This window comes from Amphiura filiformis, chromosome 4, assembly GCF_039555335.1.
Source record: "Amphiura filiformis chromosome 4, Afil_fr2py, whole genome shotgun sequence".
Classification (NCBI taxonomy): domain Eukaryota; kingdom Metazoa; phylum Echinodermata; class Ophiuroidea; order Amphilepidida; family Amphiuridae; genus Amphiura; species Amphiura filiformis.
In genome coordinates, this window is record NC_092631.1 from 72,238,929 (window position 1) to 72,256,158 (window position 17,230).

Below are 17,230 nucleotides of genomic sequence, written 5' to 3' on the forward strand. Positions count from 1 at the left end.
TATCTCTAATTTCAAACAAGGTTCGCTATCTCTAATTTATAATATGGTTCGCTATCTCTAATTTTAAATAAGGTTCGCTATCTCTAATTTTAAATCAGGTATAGATATCGGACCTTATTTGAAATTAGAGATATCGGACCTTATTTAAAATTAGAGATAGTGGACCTTATTTAAGATTAGTGATAACGAACCTTAGGTATAGCGCACCCTAATCAAAAGTAGTGATAGCGAACCTTAGAGATAGCGAACCTTAATTAATTAGGGATAGCGAACCCTAAACAAAATTAGTGATATCGAACCTTAGGTATAGCGGACCTTTATTGCAATTAGTGATAACGAACCTTAGAGATAGCGAACCTTCAATAAATTAGTGATAGCGGACCTCATTCAAGATTAGTGATAGCGAACCTTATTTTAAATCAGTGATAGCGAACCTTATTTAAAATGAGTGATATCGAACCTTAGAACTAGCGAACCTTATTCTAAATTAGTGATATCGAACCTTAGAAGTAGCGGACCTTTTTTTAGGTATAGCGAACCCTTTTCTCTATTAGAGATAGCGGGATTCTGATCTCCATAGATTTTACACGTTAGTGATAGCGAACCTTAGAGATAGCGAACCTTAGAGATATCGGTCCTTAGAGATAGCGGGATGTCACCGCTAAAATGTAGGCCCTATATCACTACCCACCTCACATTGTGCCCAATGTTTTTAGAATTATTCATTAGGATTACGATTCTGGTTTAGGGTTAAGGTTATTGCTTACCGTTATGATTAGGTAGTGGATGATATTTTATATTTATTTTTCAAAAGAGCAATGCATATTAACATGAACTAATACAAGGGAACATTTAAACATTCTATACTAGTAAGTAGTATTACCTGAGTATCACATTATTTCTTGAGACACGTATATTATAATAGGCCTATGATATTTGCTCCACTTTTGAAGACTGTAATAGAGCTACAATGCGTATTATACACAGTTTCCCGGGAAATTGGATCACATGATCTAAAGTCTCATTCAGTTCTCCGATGAGTGACAGAAAAATATCTATTGGTTTGACACACATAATTCGATTGTTGATTTAATGATGAACATACCTGGTGAATCTAGTCACCAAAATATTTACCAGCTGTTAGAATATTGAAAGGCAGTAAAAATTTAATTAAAAAATAAGATTTCGGTGTCGTTTTCATGTTTCCATTACCTGGATCTATTGTTGTAATGGAGATGGAACAACACGGATTGAGTTGAAGATTTATATTCGTGTAAGATGCTGGAAGAGGGAACAAGCCATCACTTCTAGTTGACAACGTAGAAGTAGTTTCTGCACTTAAACAATTTGTCATTTCATCTTTATCATAGTAGAGCTTATCCACAATATTGTATTTGCTACAGTCTACAGATGGTGGGATACGATTGCAGGGATCTGGTCGATTGAAAAAAAAGAAGAAAACTGGTGCTATTAAAAGTTGCCCAATATCTCCCATTAAAAATGGTTAATCTATGGCCTGATGGATCATGGATGAACTTGACGAGTGACTCAGCATGCTCAGTGCTGACATAAAGGGCTACATTAATGCCGCTCTAAAAACATCTCCAATCTGCTATCCTGATAATTTGTTTATAGAATTTGTAACACTTTGCCGCCCTTGCCGTAGCGCCGGTAGATTCATTACAGCCATAATGTACGTTCTTATTATATGAAATTGGTTTTCAAACCTGATTTTTTGGCATATTTGTAATGTTTACACATGTCCCAACTTGCACCTAAATGGAATCAGCCAAATTTGCTGTGTTTGTAGGTCAACAGAGCAAAGTTCGACATTATGTCATCCTATAAAACTGCGTGTTAAACGGTGTTATGTGCCCCAAAATAATCCATAATATTAATCATTGGGAGGGCGAGTTAGCGCAGCGGTAGTTCCCTCGCTTTGCACCACTAAGGTCCCGGGTTCAAGCCCTGGCGCGGTCCAAGGACTCATGTGTACTTGGTTTATCCCGATTCCATGCTCGCTCTCGCAGGTTTTCTCCGGGATCTCCGGTTTCCTCCTGCTTTCAAAAAATCGGTGATTAGTTGTTTGGTTATCAAAAACTTCCTTCACCCAATGGAATTTGGGGAGCTGCACAGATAATTGGTGGATGTTACAATCTAAGTGCGGATAGGTCTGCGCCTGAGGTTCGGCTGCAACTGGCCTAGATGATGCGATCTGATTGTGATGATTCACCATGGCAGCGAAATTACAGCGGTTTACCAGTACAAGGTTATGCCATTCGGTTTGAAAAATGCGCCAGCAACCTTTCAAAGAATGGTTAGCCAAATCGTAGCTGACATAGATGGTTGCGAGGCGTATGTTGATGACTTGATTGTTTACAGTCAAACATGGGAACAACACATGGGGCAGCTCCGTCATTTGTTTCAGAAACTTACTGAAGCAAATTTGACAGTGAATTTGGTAAAGAGTGAGTTTTGCCATGCCACAGTTACATACCTGGAACATGCGGTAGGTCAAGGTCAGGTCAAACCCATCAAAGCCAAAGTTGAGGCTATGATATGGCTGGATATTACAGAAAGTTCTGTCCAAACTTTTTAGACATAGCATCGCCTCTGACTGATTTGTTGAAAAAGAATGCCAAATTTATATGAACAGAGCAATGTGAGAATGCATTTCACAAGATCAAGTCAATTCTGATGAGTTCACCCGTGCTATCAGCACCTGATTTTCAAAAGCAGTTTAAACTGGCAGTTGATGCTAGTGATGTGGGTTGTGGTGGTGTTCTCATGCAAGAGGGTGAAGATCACCCAATATGTTATTACTCAAAGAAGTTTAACAAGCACCAAAGATATTACTCCACAATTGAAAAGGAGTGTCTTGCATTTCTTTTAGCGTTGCAACATTTTGATGTATATGTATCACAGTGTGCCCTGTGCTTGTCGTCACAGATCATAACCCACTCACATTCATCCATAGGATGAAGAATAAAAAAAGATTGGTGAGATGGAGTTTGACCTTACAAGAATACTACCTGGATATCAAGCATATTAAAGGGAAAGATAATGTTATGGCCGATGCCTTGTCCAGAGTTGAATAAGACAAACAAAATTTCCTTTAAAAAAGGAACAAGAGTGGCAAATAGTCACTGTATATGTACATAGTGTGAAAAGTAACATTAGTTTACGAAGTTTATATGAATGAGAATTAAGAAAGTTTTCTTTACATTCAAACTTTCTATTCAAAAGGGTGTTATGTGCCCCCAAAATAATCCATAATATTTATCAAAGGTTAAGCATTTTGTCATTAGATATTAGTTTTCAATTGTTTTGATATTGTTTGTACATGAAATATTCTAGAAAATGCTAATGATTAAAGTGAACAAGAAAGTCGTATTTAGTAATTTGTAGAAGTTTCTGGAATATAATAGTATCAATTATAATGGTCATAATTACCACAGTAGTAAGTGCTGGCACTATGCAAATAATCATGGGTCAGTACACAATGAATCTGATTGGTTTGTGTTGAGGTAATGTGTTATTTCTAGAACTGATGTATTCAGAGTAGAGTGTGATTGGCTTGTGGTGATTTCATGCACTATATTTAGAATTGATGTAATGTGCCATATATGGGATGATTAAATGCTGTAATATGCCATATATAGTTTAGATTATATTAGAATGCTCAGAAATGGTATATAAAGCCTGGACAGGAAATGATCTTGAGAGGCTGTATGATGTTCTAAGAGGAAAGAAGCGGCATACTGAAACTAACCATAGAAGACCATTTCAGATGGAGGGCCATCATGCGCGTTTTCCGTTAAAGGTCAAATAATTAACGTACGCGACCTTTGCAAAAAACACCGTCGCACTCTTAGGTATGCTATTTTACCTCTCCCAGTGACTAATATTTGACCGTATTAGTTACCTGATTGGACACTTGACACTCTTGAATTATAAAGCAACACTTAGCCTAATCTGCAAACAAACCTGCAAAATACTCTGGTTTTTTGAACACAGAAAAAAAATCACCCATGAAATGAGTACAAACAATCTTCCACTTTTACTAAAATTTCACCATAACATTGAATTAAAAAAAAAAAAAGAAAATTGGCCGAAGGCCTGACAAAATCATTTTAGTGGGGAATTACTGCTGTCCAACACAACGCTTTGCTCACTTGTAAGGATTATAGAAATATATTTTATTGGCAAGTTATCAATGTTGCAAGCTCAAACGGGTGGGGTCGGCGGTCCGGGGATCCGCCGTATAATATTAGATCCCCTGGTTAGGTGGAGTCGAGGGCAACGCCCCTGGCGGAGTACAAGGGGCAGAGCCCCAAGCTCACAGGTTTTTACATTTAGGCCTTTTCAAGGCATCGGACCGGAGAGTTTCCCCTGCACTCATATTCATGATTTATTCAACTTAAATAAAGGATAGAATTAAAATCTCTGTTTTTGAAGAAGTTCAAGAGAAAATAAAACATTTTCAAAAGGATAACAATTACGAAGTTGTTCTGATGACCTGCGCGAAGCGCAATAAAATTAATGCTATTAAATTGCAAATGTTTGTAAATTTTATCTCGGTATTACGAGCAACTGTCCCCTTTCCCCAGGATGTAAGTACTAAGTAGGTCACTGGCATGGCTTTAACGAATGGTGCGGTGCGTGATGCCAATCTTGCATAAGCACGCACAAACTTTTTTGGTAATGAAGCTAAAATGGTCAAATAGGCCTATGATGCAAAAGTGGAACAAACACGCGAGGAGAGCGCAAAACTTTTTACGATAAAATGGCCAAATATGAGATTAAATTTGTCAGAACCCCACATACGGGCGTCAACATGGGGGAGGGGGGAGATTGCATGGACAATCCCCCATATAAAAATATTTGTTGGATCACTCCCCTCCCCCCGGATCTACGGCTGTCTTTTTGTTGCGATCGCCAAGCGTTGCCGCACCACCACCCCATATAGCCCACACGTTGGTAAATTGAAAGCTGCCAGACCTTAGGTTGTAAACACTGTCGATAGCAAAGGGTCGGGGTGGGGGAGTTGACGATACTAGTGGTTCACAAACCATGTGTATAATATGCATGAGGCCCTTTGGAAATTGGAGTTTTCAAGAATCATGAAGAAAGGGGTGATGAACCTGATTGTTAAACGCGCGCAGCGCGAAAATTTTTGAAATTTTACCTGAAAGTGACCTAACGGTACCTGCTATACTTAAAGTCCCTAGTACACAAATTTTGTTGTTCCCACAACAAAATGTCCCATGAGTGGGGGTAAGGTCATTTCAAACTTCATCAAATTGTGTCAAAAACATTACTATGTTATCATGGTTATGTATTACTCTGGTGATTCAGAAAATGTAGTTTTACCTATATAGGATGTACCATTCTTGAGTTATTACCAAAAATGTCAAAGGTCAACCGTTGACCTTAAAGGGTCAAAATTTAAAACTTGCTCCGATTTTGATGAAAATGGTGTCAAAATCTTCGTATTAATAAATGATCTTAAATTAAGCTAGTTAGCAATATGTAGGATGTTTCATTACCTATGTACGCACATAATACATTGAATTTGGACATAAGTCGAGAAAATAGACATCAGAATCAAAAAATTTTTAAATATAGCGCATGAATGGGAAAGAAAATGATGCAAGGAATCACACTATCACAGCAGATTTCTGAACAAATTAGCAGTTTTTGCGAAAAGCGCCAAATTGGATTTTTCATGCTAATTGTTTTTCGTCCACCATCATAATTTAAACTTAAATTTTCAAATCGATGAAAACTGCATATTTTTCTAAAGACACACAAAACTAATAACACCACTAGTCCATCTAAATCGAATAAAGGCAAACAAATCTGCCAAACGCTATGCAATAGCAATACAAACTAATCCAATATTACCAAGGGCGAAAGGAAAGCCTGATCAGGATGATAACCTCGTTGTGATCCCTGATAAAGGTAAATGTGTTGTTGTTGTAAAGTGACTATGATGAAAAATTGAATATATGAATACAAAACCCACCCAAGTCCATACTTTGGCCAAATTTAGTTAAGCAAGGGAAATTGTTGCTATACATAGGCCTGTCATATGTATGAAAGAACAACTCAAATTCATCCTCTGTGTCTATTGAGCATGTGAAAAATGGCATGTATGAAAGAACCACCCAAATCCAGGATTTGAGTCTTGTAACACATTGATTGAAATCCAGTATGTATAAAAGTCCACTTGTAACACATTCATTGCTGGAGAGGGACTTTTGAAAAAAAAGTGTTTAATTACATGGCAGTATGCTTATCAACATTATATATACATACATGTGTGCTTTATTTTTTATTATCTTACTAGTGGTAATCTCATTCCAACATTGTTGTCTTTGTATATGATTCAAAAAACCACCCAAGTCCAGCATTTAAAATGAACCCCACGAAGTCCCTGTAATGCTAATCGTCATACCTAATACAGTTTAACCCACTCACTTGTACGTAAAACTTACCATATTGACCAGGTAAATCTAACTGAAGGAATTATAATGACAAGGACAATAAAACACACAAATCGGTAGGCTACAATGGCGAATCCAGCGAATGGCTACAGAAAGAAAGTGACTGAATTCACAAATAAGATCACTGATGTGACCCTAGTTATTAAGCTTATAGACGATTAGACCTCCCCCCTCTAAGCCTGATGTACCGGCTGTTTGCGAACTTCTTAAAATTCATTCAAGCTCATTCATTCCCAATCACATTATTTACCTGGTGGTAGTGAGTTGATCGAACTTAAAAGAGCGCCCATCAATAGAATGATCGTAAGTGCCATATTGGTCTCCTTAAGTCACTAAAGTCGCCTTGGACACGTTGGGTCTGTAAGAAAACATATCCATATCATATTATGTTGTGAAAAAAAGCAAGAGTATCATACTCGATAGCAGAATTACAATAACATGCATATCTTTACTTTACATTGTGCATTGAATATTGTCATCAACATGATCAAGGTGTTAATTTATCTGACAAATGATTTTATTTTGATCATTGCACAGTACTGCAGGTTGTGATTTCTTACGCCCGCCAAACTATGCAAATAAAAATCATGTGACATAATTTTGAATATTTAAACGGACGTAAGATATCGCCCAATGCGCTGGATGGACAACATCAAAGCAAACTGCAGTGCAGTGGGAATCCAATCCGTAGAAGCCGGTCGGATGGCAAACAACAGAGCTGAGTGGCGAAGCATAGTGGCTAGGCAGCTATCTCCAGGACCTACCTGTATCATGGGAGGAAAGCTTTAAGTCAAGTAAGTCAAGTCAAGATATCGCAACCTCTTATTTTTAGGCCGTTATTCTGCACCACAATATAGTATGATATTGTGACAATAACGTAATTATTTTGGATAATGTCCAAACCAACCATGACCGAATACCTCATGCATTTGCACACAATAATAACAGCATTTATATGGCCATGTTTCTTATATTAGGAACCTTAACAGGGTGGCGGCGTGATATTTTTCTTTAAAATATTAAATGATATTCTCAAAATGAAGATGTATACAACTTACAATACAGGATTCTCCATTGACGCTAATTAATTGAATATATGAATACAAAACCCACCTAAGTCCATACGTTGGCCAAATTGAGTTAAGCATGGGAAATTGTTGCTATACATAGGCCTGTCATATGTATGAAAGAACAACTCAAATTCGTCCTTTGTGTCTATTGAGCATGTGAGAAATAGCACGTATGAAAGAACCACCCAATTCCGTGATTTGAGTCTTGTAACACATTGATTGAAATCCAGTCCACTTGTAACACATTCATTGCTGGAGAGTGACTTTTGAAAAAAAAAAGGGTTTAATAAAGGAACGTGTGTGGTTTATATTACATGGCAGAATGTTTATCAACATTATACATGCCTGTGTGCTTTATTTTGTATTATCTTACTAGTGGTAATCTCATTCCAACGTTGTTGTCTTTGTATATGATTCAAAAAACCACCCAAGTCCAAAATTTAAAATGAACCCTACAAAGTCCCTGAAATGCTAATCGTCATACTTTATACAGTTTAATACACTCATTTGCACGTAAAACTTACCATATTGACCAGGAAAATCTAACTTAAGGAATTAAAATGATACACAGGTTTTTCTCTCAAAATCACTTCCCATGGACTTGGGTGGCTTTTGTATTCATGTATTCAATTGTATGATCAATTAAGCTAACAAACTTACAGGGTGCAGGATGTGTGGACACGGATGTGCGGATACGGTACCATAGAGAGTATATATGGAAAAAGTTCACGAACAATTTGATGACATACTTTTCATCTTTTTATGTTGAGTTGAAAACGTGTTAATTGTTAATGTTACACCCTGTATTATTTTTCATTCAGTACACCCTGAATATCGACTTCAGGTTTGGAGCAACAATCTCTGTTCATTATGCTTTCCAGCACGTAATGTATACTAAAATCCATGATTATTTAGTACCAATTTATTCGATCTTTGGATCGACCATCGATGCTGCTTCGATGCATTTTTATTAATTAACCAGAATTAAGGCTAAATGTATATTGGTTTATAAATGAATCCGATTTCACGCATTCCGAAACCTCAATGGTAGCCATAGGTAGGTCCCCGCTGAGTTTATCCCACCTGAAATGTGAAATGATGCGACCTTGGCGGGAATTTTACACGTAGACAAAAGAATGATGAAAGTTTACAACAAAATACAATATAACATCGATTTTTAAGCGGCTTTAATCCACCTTATAGGGCAGTCACAACATCAACACCAGTTTAGTGCGCCGGGGACCCAGTAATGGCCGAATGCATTCTAACCATCACTTGGATTCGTTGGATTCGTCTATATCAATACAGGCAAAACTTCATATGTTATCACAATTAACAATAATCAATAAATTGATTTTATAAATAATAAGGATCGACCAAGCCTCGATGGTCGATTGAAAGATCGAACTAAATTGTTTATATTACCTAAATAATTATGTACTTTGTGTAATTTCATCTAATTAATTATACTAAGGCGCAAGTTTACAAGCTCGTCCACGCCTTTTCCCATAGGCTTCTATGTAAAACAGTCAATTGTCAGAATTGCAATTAATTAGTCCAAAACTGACAAACAATAAGATATTGTATTCTTAATTAGCACTAATTAAACCTATGAATAATTTATCAGATCTGATAACGAAGCACATTTTTTTATCACCCTGTGTACATATAATCAAGCATCGCACCCTCTATAAAGTATATATTTTCTGGTGGGTCTTTCAAGCTTTGTTTGAATTTGTGGTCCTCAGATTGAGAAAATACTCCTGAAAAGAAATAGGCACTCCCATACTGTACCACGTCTTCATTAAAAAGTTAATTGCTACACCCTGTAAATGAATCTTCTAGTACACCCTGAATATTAACTTCAGGTTTGGGTCATTGTAATCTCAGTTTTTTATGCTTTCCAGCAATGTATACTTTTACATACCTGCATGCAATTGGTACATAAAAAGGTATAACCATTCATCTCAAAATTGATGTTTTCAGCTATGAAAACAGTATGTCACGAAAGAGGGCCCCAACTTGAGACACATGGCCATACGTTTAGCAATTTTGACCAGTGACCGTTTAAACATTTTACTGTAGCTGGAATTCCAAGAACTCAATGTTTGGGTATTAAAGGTGCTTGATATGGTGCAATTCACTTGATGTTCTGCTCCAACATCGGAGAACCCTTTCCAATCTGCTTTCTTGTAATTGAAGCGTCTCTTGAAAGGAACACTGGTTGATCTTACAGCTGCATTGACTTGGATGTCAATAGGCTGATGTTGGCTTGCTGGGATAGGGTCCTGCACAATCGTCTGGCACAGACCTGCAATATTACCGGTGACGATGGCTGGCTAGATGTAACCGCATCTCCATCAGGTACTGTGGAACGACGCGTCGCGACGGTGGATGCTATGCCTGTTGAAAACACCAATGATGATCTGTGGCTTACTGTGCACTTGTGGAACAGAGTGTGTAAACTTGGACGTTAACAGCTGGTGGTTTGTAGACAGCTGTTTACGACTACACTGCTCAGCTCTAACTGCTGTTAGAACTTCGATTTTGTCATCTTCGGACACCGATGTAGCTTCTATAACAAAGCTTGCTTTGACAAAGATAGCACTGCCATGCTGGCGATGGGATCGCTCGGTGACGAGTACCATACCAGATATGGATGGGCGAGTGTTGTCGCTTCCTCTATTGGTCTCCTGCAGGCAGAGTACGTCACATTGAAGATTACTACAAACTTCAGCTACGATTTTTTGCTTGGCCGTTGAGAGACCTTTGATGTTGGCAGAGATTACTGTCAGGGTAGGTCCTTAAAAGGAGTTAATATAACCTCTTCTTCTATCACGTCTATTTCTTCTAGGCATGAAGTTAGATGGTAAATCTTGTGTGTGGTGAACTGGTGGTAGTAGAATTAGTTTTGCCCAGGAACACGACGTGCACGCTTCTTCCATGGCCACAAATGCTGAATATTGAATTAGGCAAACACATTCGTAAATCTAGTAAACTCGTCCCGTTGCCATAGAAATTATACCACAACTCGCCGTAGAAGTGATGTAATAATCAGGTTAACTACCCAGCAAACACAAAACGTTTTAAAAACGTTTTAAATAAGTTATATTTTGGCTTTTGGTTTAGGTAAAAACGTTTTAATAACATTAAAATGTCGGGTTATATGAAGGTCATGATAACGTTTTAAAACGTTTTGTATGAAAACACACTACAACAATAGTTTTAAATGTTTAAAAAAAATATTATTGTAAACTATTTTTGCAAACATTTTTGCCAAATATTGTGTCAATACTTAAATAACATTATGTTAAAATATTTGTACCCAGCAAACACAGGAATGTTCTTCAAATGTTATTTTCAAAACCTTTTAATAACATTTAAATGTCGGGTTATATAAAGGTCATGAAAACGTTTTTAAAACGTTATTGAAAATATTTTGGGCAAACGTTTTTCGCAAAATATTTTTTCAACCCCAAAATAACATTCTGTTATGAATGTTTTGTATCAAGTTTTCAAGAATGTTTTTGAAATGTTACTAAAACGTTTTTATACCCTTTATATAACCCGACATTTAAACGTTTTCTGAAAAACATTTTTGTTTGCTGAGCAGTAGATTATCAAAAAATATTTTTTAAGGTTATGAAAACGTTTTATACTCTTAATATACCCTTTATATAACCCGACATTTAAACGTTTTCTGACAACCTTTTATAACCTTTTGCGAATGATGTCGAAAACGTTTTGTGTTTGCTGGGTACAAGGTGAAAACAATTTTTGAATATATCGCGCTGCAGTAGTACGTTCACGTGGTACTATGCATTGAACCATAGATGTCAAAGAGCAGGGATAAAGACATGGATCGTAATTCTATAGAATTATTTATATCATGTTGATCACTCGCACCTGTAAGATTAATGTCTTTGAAAAGAGCCGTATCGTATTCAGACTATGATTGCATACATGCGCATGTGATGTGTACAACCTGCTTGTATGGTAAGGTGATATTTACAAAAATTCTTTTCATCTATTGCTATGGTAGTTAATCCAATTATCACATCACTTCTACGGCGAATTAAGCGGCCTGTGTCTCTATGCGCCGTAGAAGTGACGTAGTTAATCGGATGAACAACCATAGCAATAGATGAATACAATTTTGCCTATACCACCCTGCACTTCAACGTTCACGCGGTACCAATGCATTGAACCATAGATGTCAAAGAAAGGCAGGCGGTCTATTCAAAAAGTGTATTCATCTATTGCTATGGTAGTTAATCCGATTATGACGTCACGGAGTTAGAGGATGCGCTTCCTTTCCATAACTATACTGGGAAAATGTAATGGGTTTAAAGGTCAGGTATATTGCTCGGACAACATATCATTGGCAAGGTAATACAGACTTGACATTTAATATGGAATATTTTTCGCAAAGTTCCGAGACTGGTCTGGATGGAGTCTGCATAGACCGCACGGGCTAAATATTAATTGGTGTTTGTCAGGATATGGTGTAAAATAATTGTTTGATAGAAAATGTGCTTTCGATATGTTTACATTATGGTGCTCATAATGTAGCGAATTTGCCTAAAATGGCGGATTTAGGGAGACTGAATTTGAGCTTTATGGGGGACACAATTTCGGACTTTCTGCAACGTGGTTCTGTTATTTTCAAATGTATAGGGGTTTGAGGTGATATTTCTTAAACTTCGTCAGCAACTGGCATTAATCACAGCTGAAATACACCAACAATGTACAAGTTTTTGAACAGGGGAGGAGCTAAAAAAATAGGGCTCTTAAAAGCTGTACGTACTCAGAAAGTTTGAATGGCCCCTTGGGGTCAAATGTTATAAACATACCGTACAAAACAACTGTGCGGATTCCTGGTTGCCCAATGAACTCACACTGTTTCTATGTGTACATTAAGTTTCTAACATTTGGCCCCAGGGGACCATTCAAATTTTCTGAGTGCATACCACTTTATAGAGCCATATTTTTGAAAGCTCCTCCCACTTTCAAAACTAGTGGATCACAGGTGCATTTCAGTTCTGACGAACACTTATTGGTATTTAGATTCAATAGAATTGCCTCAAGCCTCAATAAATTTGATAATAGTAGAATAATGTTGCTCAAATTCAGAAATTTTACCACCACAAAATTCAAATTTAGTCTCCTTAAATCCGCCATTTTAGGCTAATTTACTACATTATGAGCGCCATAATATAAACTAATGGAAAGCACATTTTCTGTCAAACAATTATTTTGCATCATAACCTGACACACCCCAGTTAATATTTAGCCCGTGCCGTTTATGCAGACCTCTGCCAGACCAGTCTTGGAATTTTGCGAAAAAGTATTCCATATTAAATGTCAAGTCTGTATTATGAGGACAATGAAAATGACTCTTTTTTTGAGAAAATAAGACGTTTAAAATTGATATTCCGCAAAAACTAACTTTTAAAAGAGACGAGTTCCTTCGAACGAGACAGATTTGGCCTAGAAAAAAATTGACGTCATGAAATGACTGTGCCTGCTCTGCGAGAAGGGACTATAAACATTCTCAATGCATAGAACGTATACTTCCCTGTGCGGTATTGAAATATGTTATAGTTATTACAGTTTCAGTTGGATGAAATATTACAAAGCAAACGCATAGTAACAATACTGTGTGACGCTTTGTTCCCCAAATGAGAACATTAGTCTGCATATTGTTATGCAGCATTCTTATGGTAAATAATAGTACAACTCATTGTTGCTAATGTCTAACTTGTCAAAGTGATTGTGATTGTATGATGAGAGCGCGATATAGTGCCCGCTTCATTTACTTACGTCATTAGCCAAACTGGGGAAGAACACGTACAAGGCTGAACTTTACCCACACAATTTCTCCTTTTTCAGGAGAAATATGAATAAAAAATTGCAACGAGTGTCAACTTGTAATATAATAATTATTCTCTTCGAATAGAGATAAACTTGTTTTTGCAATAGACATGCCCTTTAAGGTTAGCAACTATTTTAAACTGTTGCGATTTGGTAGTTCACAGCATCTTGCGAATGTTAGTGAGCTTTGGCAAAAATTGCATTGATCATAGCGAGTGTGTAGAAGAATTCAAATATCACAGATATAATTTTGTAGGTCCTGTGGTTCTTGAGTTATGTTGTATAGAGGGCTGAAACAACAACACTTTTGTAAAACGTACATAACTCATTAACAGCAATAAATCAAGCAAGTTTTCAAAATATATGATTTGTAGAATGAAAGAAATCCTTTTTCAATAATATATTGATTTAGATAATAGATAAATATATTTTTTTGGTTGCTTCAACTTCGTCTGTAAATATGCATGATAAATGAACCCTTGATTGTGTTTGATCATTTGTGAATGACCGTGACCTTGAAGACACTGTTAGACGCCAGGTATCGTCCGCATCCGGCAAGCAAAGTATAGAAACGTTTGCACCATGATGGTAGGAAGTAAGATGTGTGATAATATAATATTGACCAGTATTAATGGTAGTTTAAATCTGCAGTCCATAATGACGAAAATATACTGATCTTTATTGCATTGTTATTTAAAGTAAGTTCACCACGTCATAAGTTTTAACTACCGTTTATCAGTGGAAGCTGGTACTAGCCTAATGGATAAGGTGTCCGTCTAGAGATCGGAAGGTCGTGGGTTTGATTCCCATGCCACATTTACTTGCTTTTATTTTTTCAAGTTGGGTTGTGTGCCGGTCAGGATTCGTGTTTATTTGTTGTACTTTGGGTTGGTAAACTGTTCATTCTTTCTTATTCAATATATTCAGTTTCCTCTTGTAGCGAGCAATCGTTCCTCATTGTGTTGTATTTGTTCTTGTGCGTATCCCCATTACCTATACTGAACCTATTTTACTCAAATAATACAGAAAATGTGGTTGCATTTTTTCAACATATTCCAAAACAATACAGCGTCGAATAGATACTAGTAAGTTTACTAACAGTGGCGTAGCTGCCGGGGGGATATGGGGCAGATGGTGGCAATTGTCCCCTGGCAAAATTGCCTATTTGGGCCACCGCCCTAGCGCTATTTGGGCCCCCGCCCCTAGCGCAAGGAAAAAGAGAAAAAGGAGAGAGAGGAAAAAGGGAGGAGAGAGGGAGAGGAAGTGAAAAATGGTAAGTACTATATATCAAAATGTGTTGCTTTTAGGGCATATAACCCTTTTTTTTTTTTTTTTTTTTTTTTTGCTCTTCACTTTTTCAAACCACCGAAAAAAAATTGGGTCAACCTTTTCGGGCTGTTGAGGAAGGGGCGGCAAAATTTTTGTTTGGTGGATTTGGCCCCCCAGACAGGCTTGCCCCCCCCCCCTGGAAAAAAATCCCAGCTACGCCACTGTTTACTAATGCCAACAAAGATCCATGACCGTCCTCCATGGTTATATAGCAAAATAGATAATTACCATGATTTGTCAAGTGTCGTATGCAATAACAAAAACATAAATAAAATGTTTAAATCAGAAAAATAGCTTTCGGCATACTCAGTGTTAAAGGTTCTGGTTCACTGCACTCTTAGTTTTGCAAATCAGTCGAAATGCTAGTTTCATATTTATTTCACACGGATTTGGTGCGTATTTTTTTCCATTTAGAGGGGTTCATTAACTCCATACTATCTGGTGCAAAGATTTCACCAGGAAATGAAGGCCTGAATTAATTTTTCCTTGCATGTATACTTTCCGAGGCTCAATAATTCCGTATTATATAGTACTACTAGCAGTTTAATTGTTAATATTATTGTTCTGTTAGGTATATGTAAGAGATCAGTTAGTAAGGTTAGGTTAGCATTATATTGCGTTAATGTGGCAAATGGTCTTTTGTAGCCAAAAAAGCACCACAAATTCAGTCAGTGTTGTGTTTTAGGTTCCCCGTTGCGATTGTGATCAACCTTTTTTTCCAAACGGACATTTTATAATTCAAAGCACAAATTTTAAAATCTAAATACCTTCATGCTTGACAAATAGAATGTGCAAAATTATGAAAACAATTCTTGTTTTTGAGTCGCGGGCGTTTTTAATACTGGATAATGAGTGATATTGCTACTGGCAATACGACACAGGTTTTAGTGGTGCCAAGAACAAGGAGCACCACCATGAACAGAGACGAAGGACAATATCAATTATCTCACATTTTCGATGAGTTTCTACAACATGGATCAAGAAAAATCCCCAGAAGGAAAATCAACTATCAAACCTAAAATATTCGCTGGAGATACATCTAGCATCGGATGCCAGTAGCAAATAAGTGTTGACAATGGCAACAGTGTTTATTGAAACGTACACAAGTAATTGCATTTTCTGCATCAGATACAACGGACCTTGTTTACTTAGTATACTCCATCGATCCTAACTTGATGAATTTGTTCAACCACCTCAATATGCATTCTCCTCTCAAATGATTACCTTTGTTCGCCATTTCGGGCAATGGCCCGTTGCAATACACATTTTTACCTTTTATTCGTAAACCGCTGAAGCACTTTTAGTAACTTAAAGGAGTATTTCGTGATCCTAGCATCCTCTTTTTATGACATTTTTCAGTACATAACAACAAAAAAAGCATATTCCCAAAATTTCAGTTGATTCCGATATTGCGTTTGCGAGTTATGCATGATTATGTGTATTACACTGCTCCATAGACAATACGTTGTAATTTCGTTCTGGTGCACCAGAACGAAATTCAAATTTCACGATATCTTTGCTAAACGAATTAATCTGCAAGAAATATTTTGTACATAAACATTATGTAGCCAGAGGTTTCCAGTGATACAAAAATCTCAACTTTTTTTGAGAAAAGTGGGGGGATGAGGCTGTGGATCACGAAATGCCCTTTTAAAACTTAATAATAGGTATAAATAACGATAAAATACCTAAATCTTTAAATAATTGAGCTGGTATTAAGAATCGTAGTTGCCATATATTAGCAAAGGCAAGTTTAAAAATAATTGTATAAAATACTTACCTATTATAAGCTTGTAAATCATATCCGTGTAGGTAAGCACCCAATACCAGACTAACAAGCTATACAATTCATCGTATTATTGAAAGGGCAATCAGGCGTGAGTTTTATCAAAGGTGAACATGAACTTCGCACACTATACCTGGACTACTCAATCTATAAAGCTTCTATTTATATTTTCACGCAAAAATGTAAGCTACTTATAAGTAAGAACCGGAACCAACGGACTGCAGTATCTTTTCATCTATTGTGTCCGATTTGAGCGCTGACATATTGGAAAATGTTGCCAATCAGTATTCATGAGAGTATTCGCCGTAGAAGTGACGTAATAATCGGATTAACTACCATAGCAATAGAGGAATACAATTGTTGAGTATTGTATCCAATAAAGTGACGTTAACCATGTCTGCATTAGGCTTTTATAATAAACCAACTTGTTGGCCTGGAATTTAAGGAAACAAAATCTGGGTGTTTTTTTTTTCAATAGTATCTTGAAGTAAAATTGATGTGGGATAGCAAGTGGCAGAAAGTTGAGAAATAATGTAGGTAGATAGATTTCCAAAATGACTTTCCACAATCAAGATATCGATAAATTATATAACAAAGAAGCTTTTTGTCGTGCAAATGAGATTCGCCAAAATGTTCCCCCAAAACGACTGGCCTCTATTTTA

General features: G+C 36.8%; 1 protein-coding gene across 1 annotated transcript in view; it reads right to left on the bottom strand.

Annotated features, from left to right (window-relative positions):
• LOC140151375 (uncharacterized) overlaps positions 1-16,605 on the bottom strand; it is a 41,976-nt gene extending 25,371 nt beyond the window's left edge. Inside the window, exons 1-3 of the mRNA XM_072173686.1 lie at positions 16,563-16,605; positions 6,760-6,867; positions 1,213-1,434 (exon numbers count right to left, since the gene is read on the bottom strand). Of these exons, the coding sequence (XP_072029787.1) occupies positions 1,213-1,434; positions 6,760-6,823 (286 nt within the window). The 5' untranslated portion in view covers positions 6,824-6,867; positions 16,563-16,605. The remainder of the gene's footprint in view (positions 1-1,212; positions 1,435-6,759; positions 6,868-16,562) is intronic.
• Between the last annotated feature and the right edge of the window lie 625 nt (positions 16,606-17,230).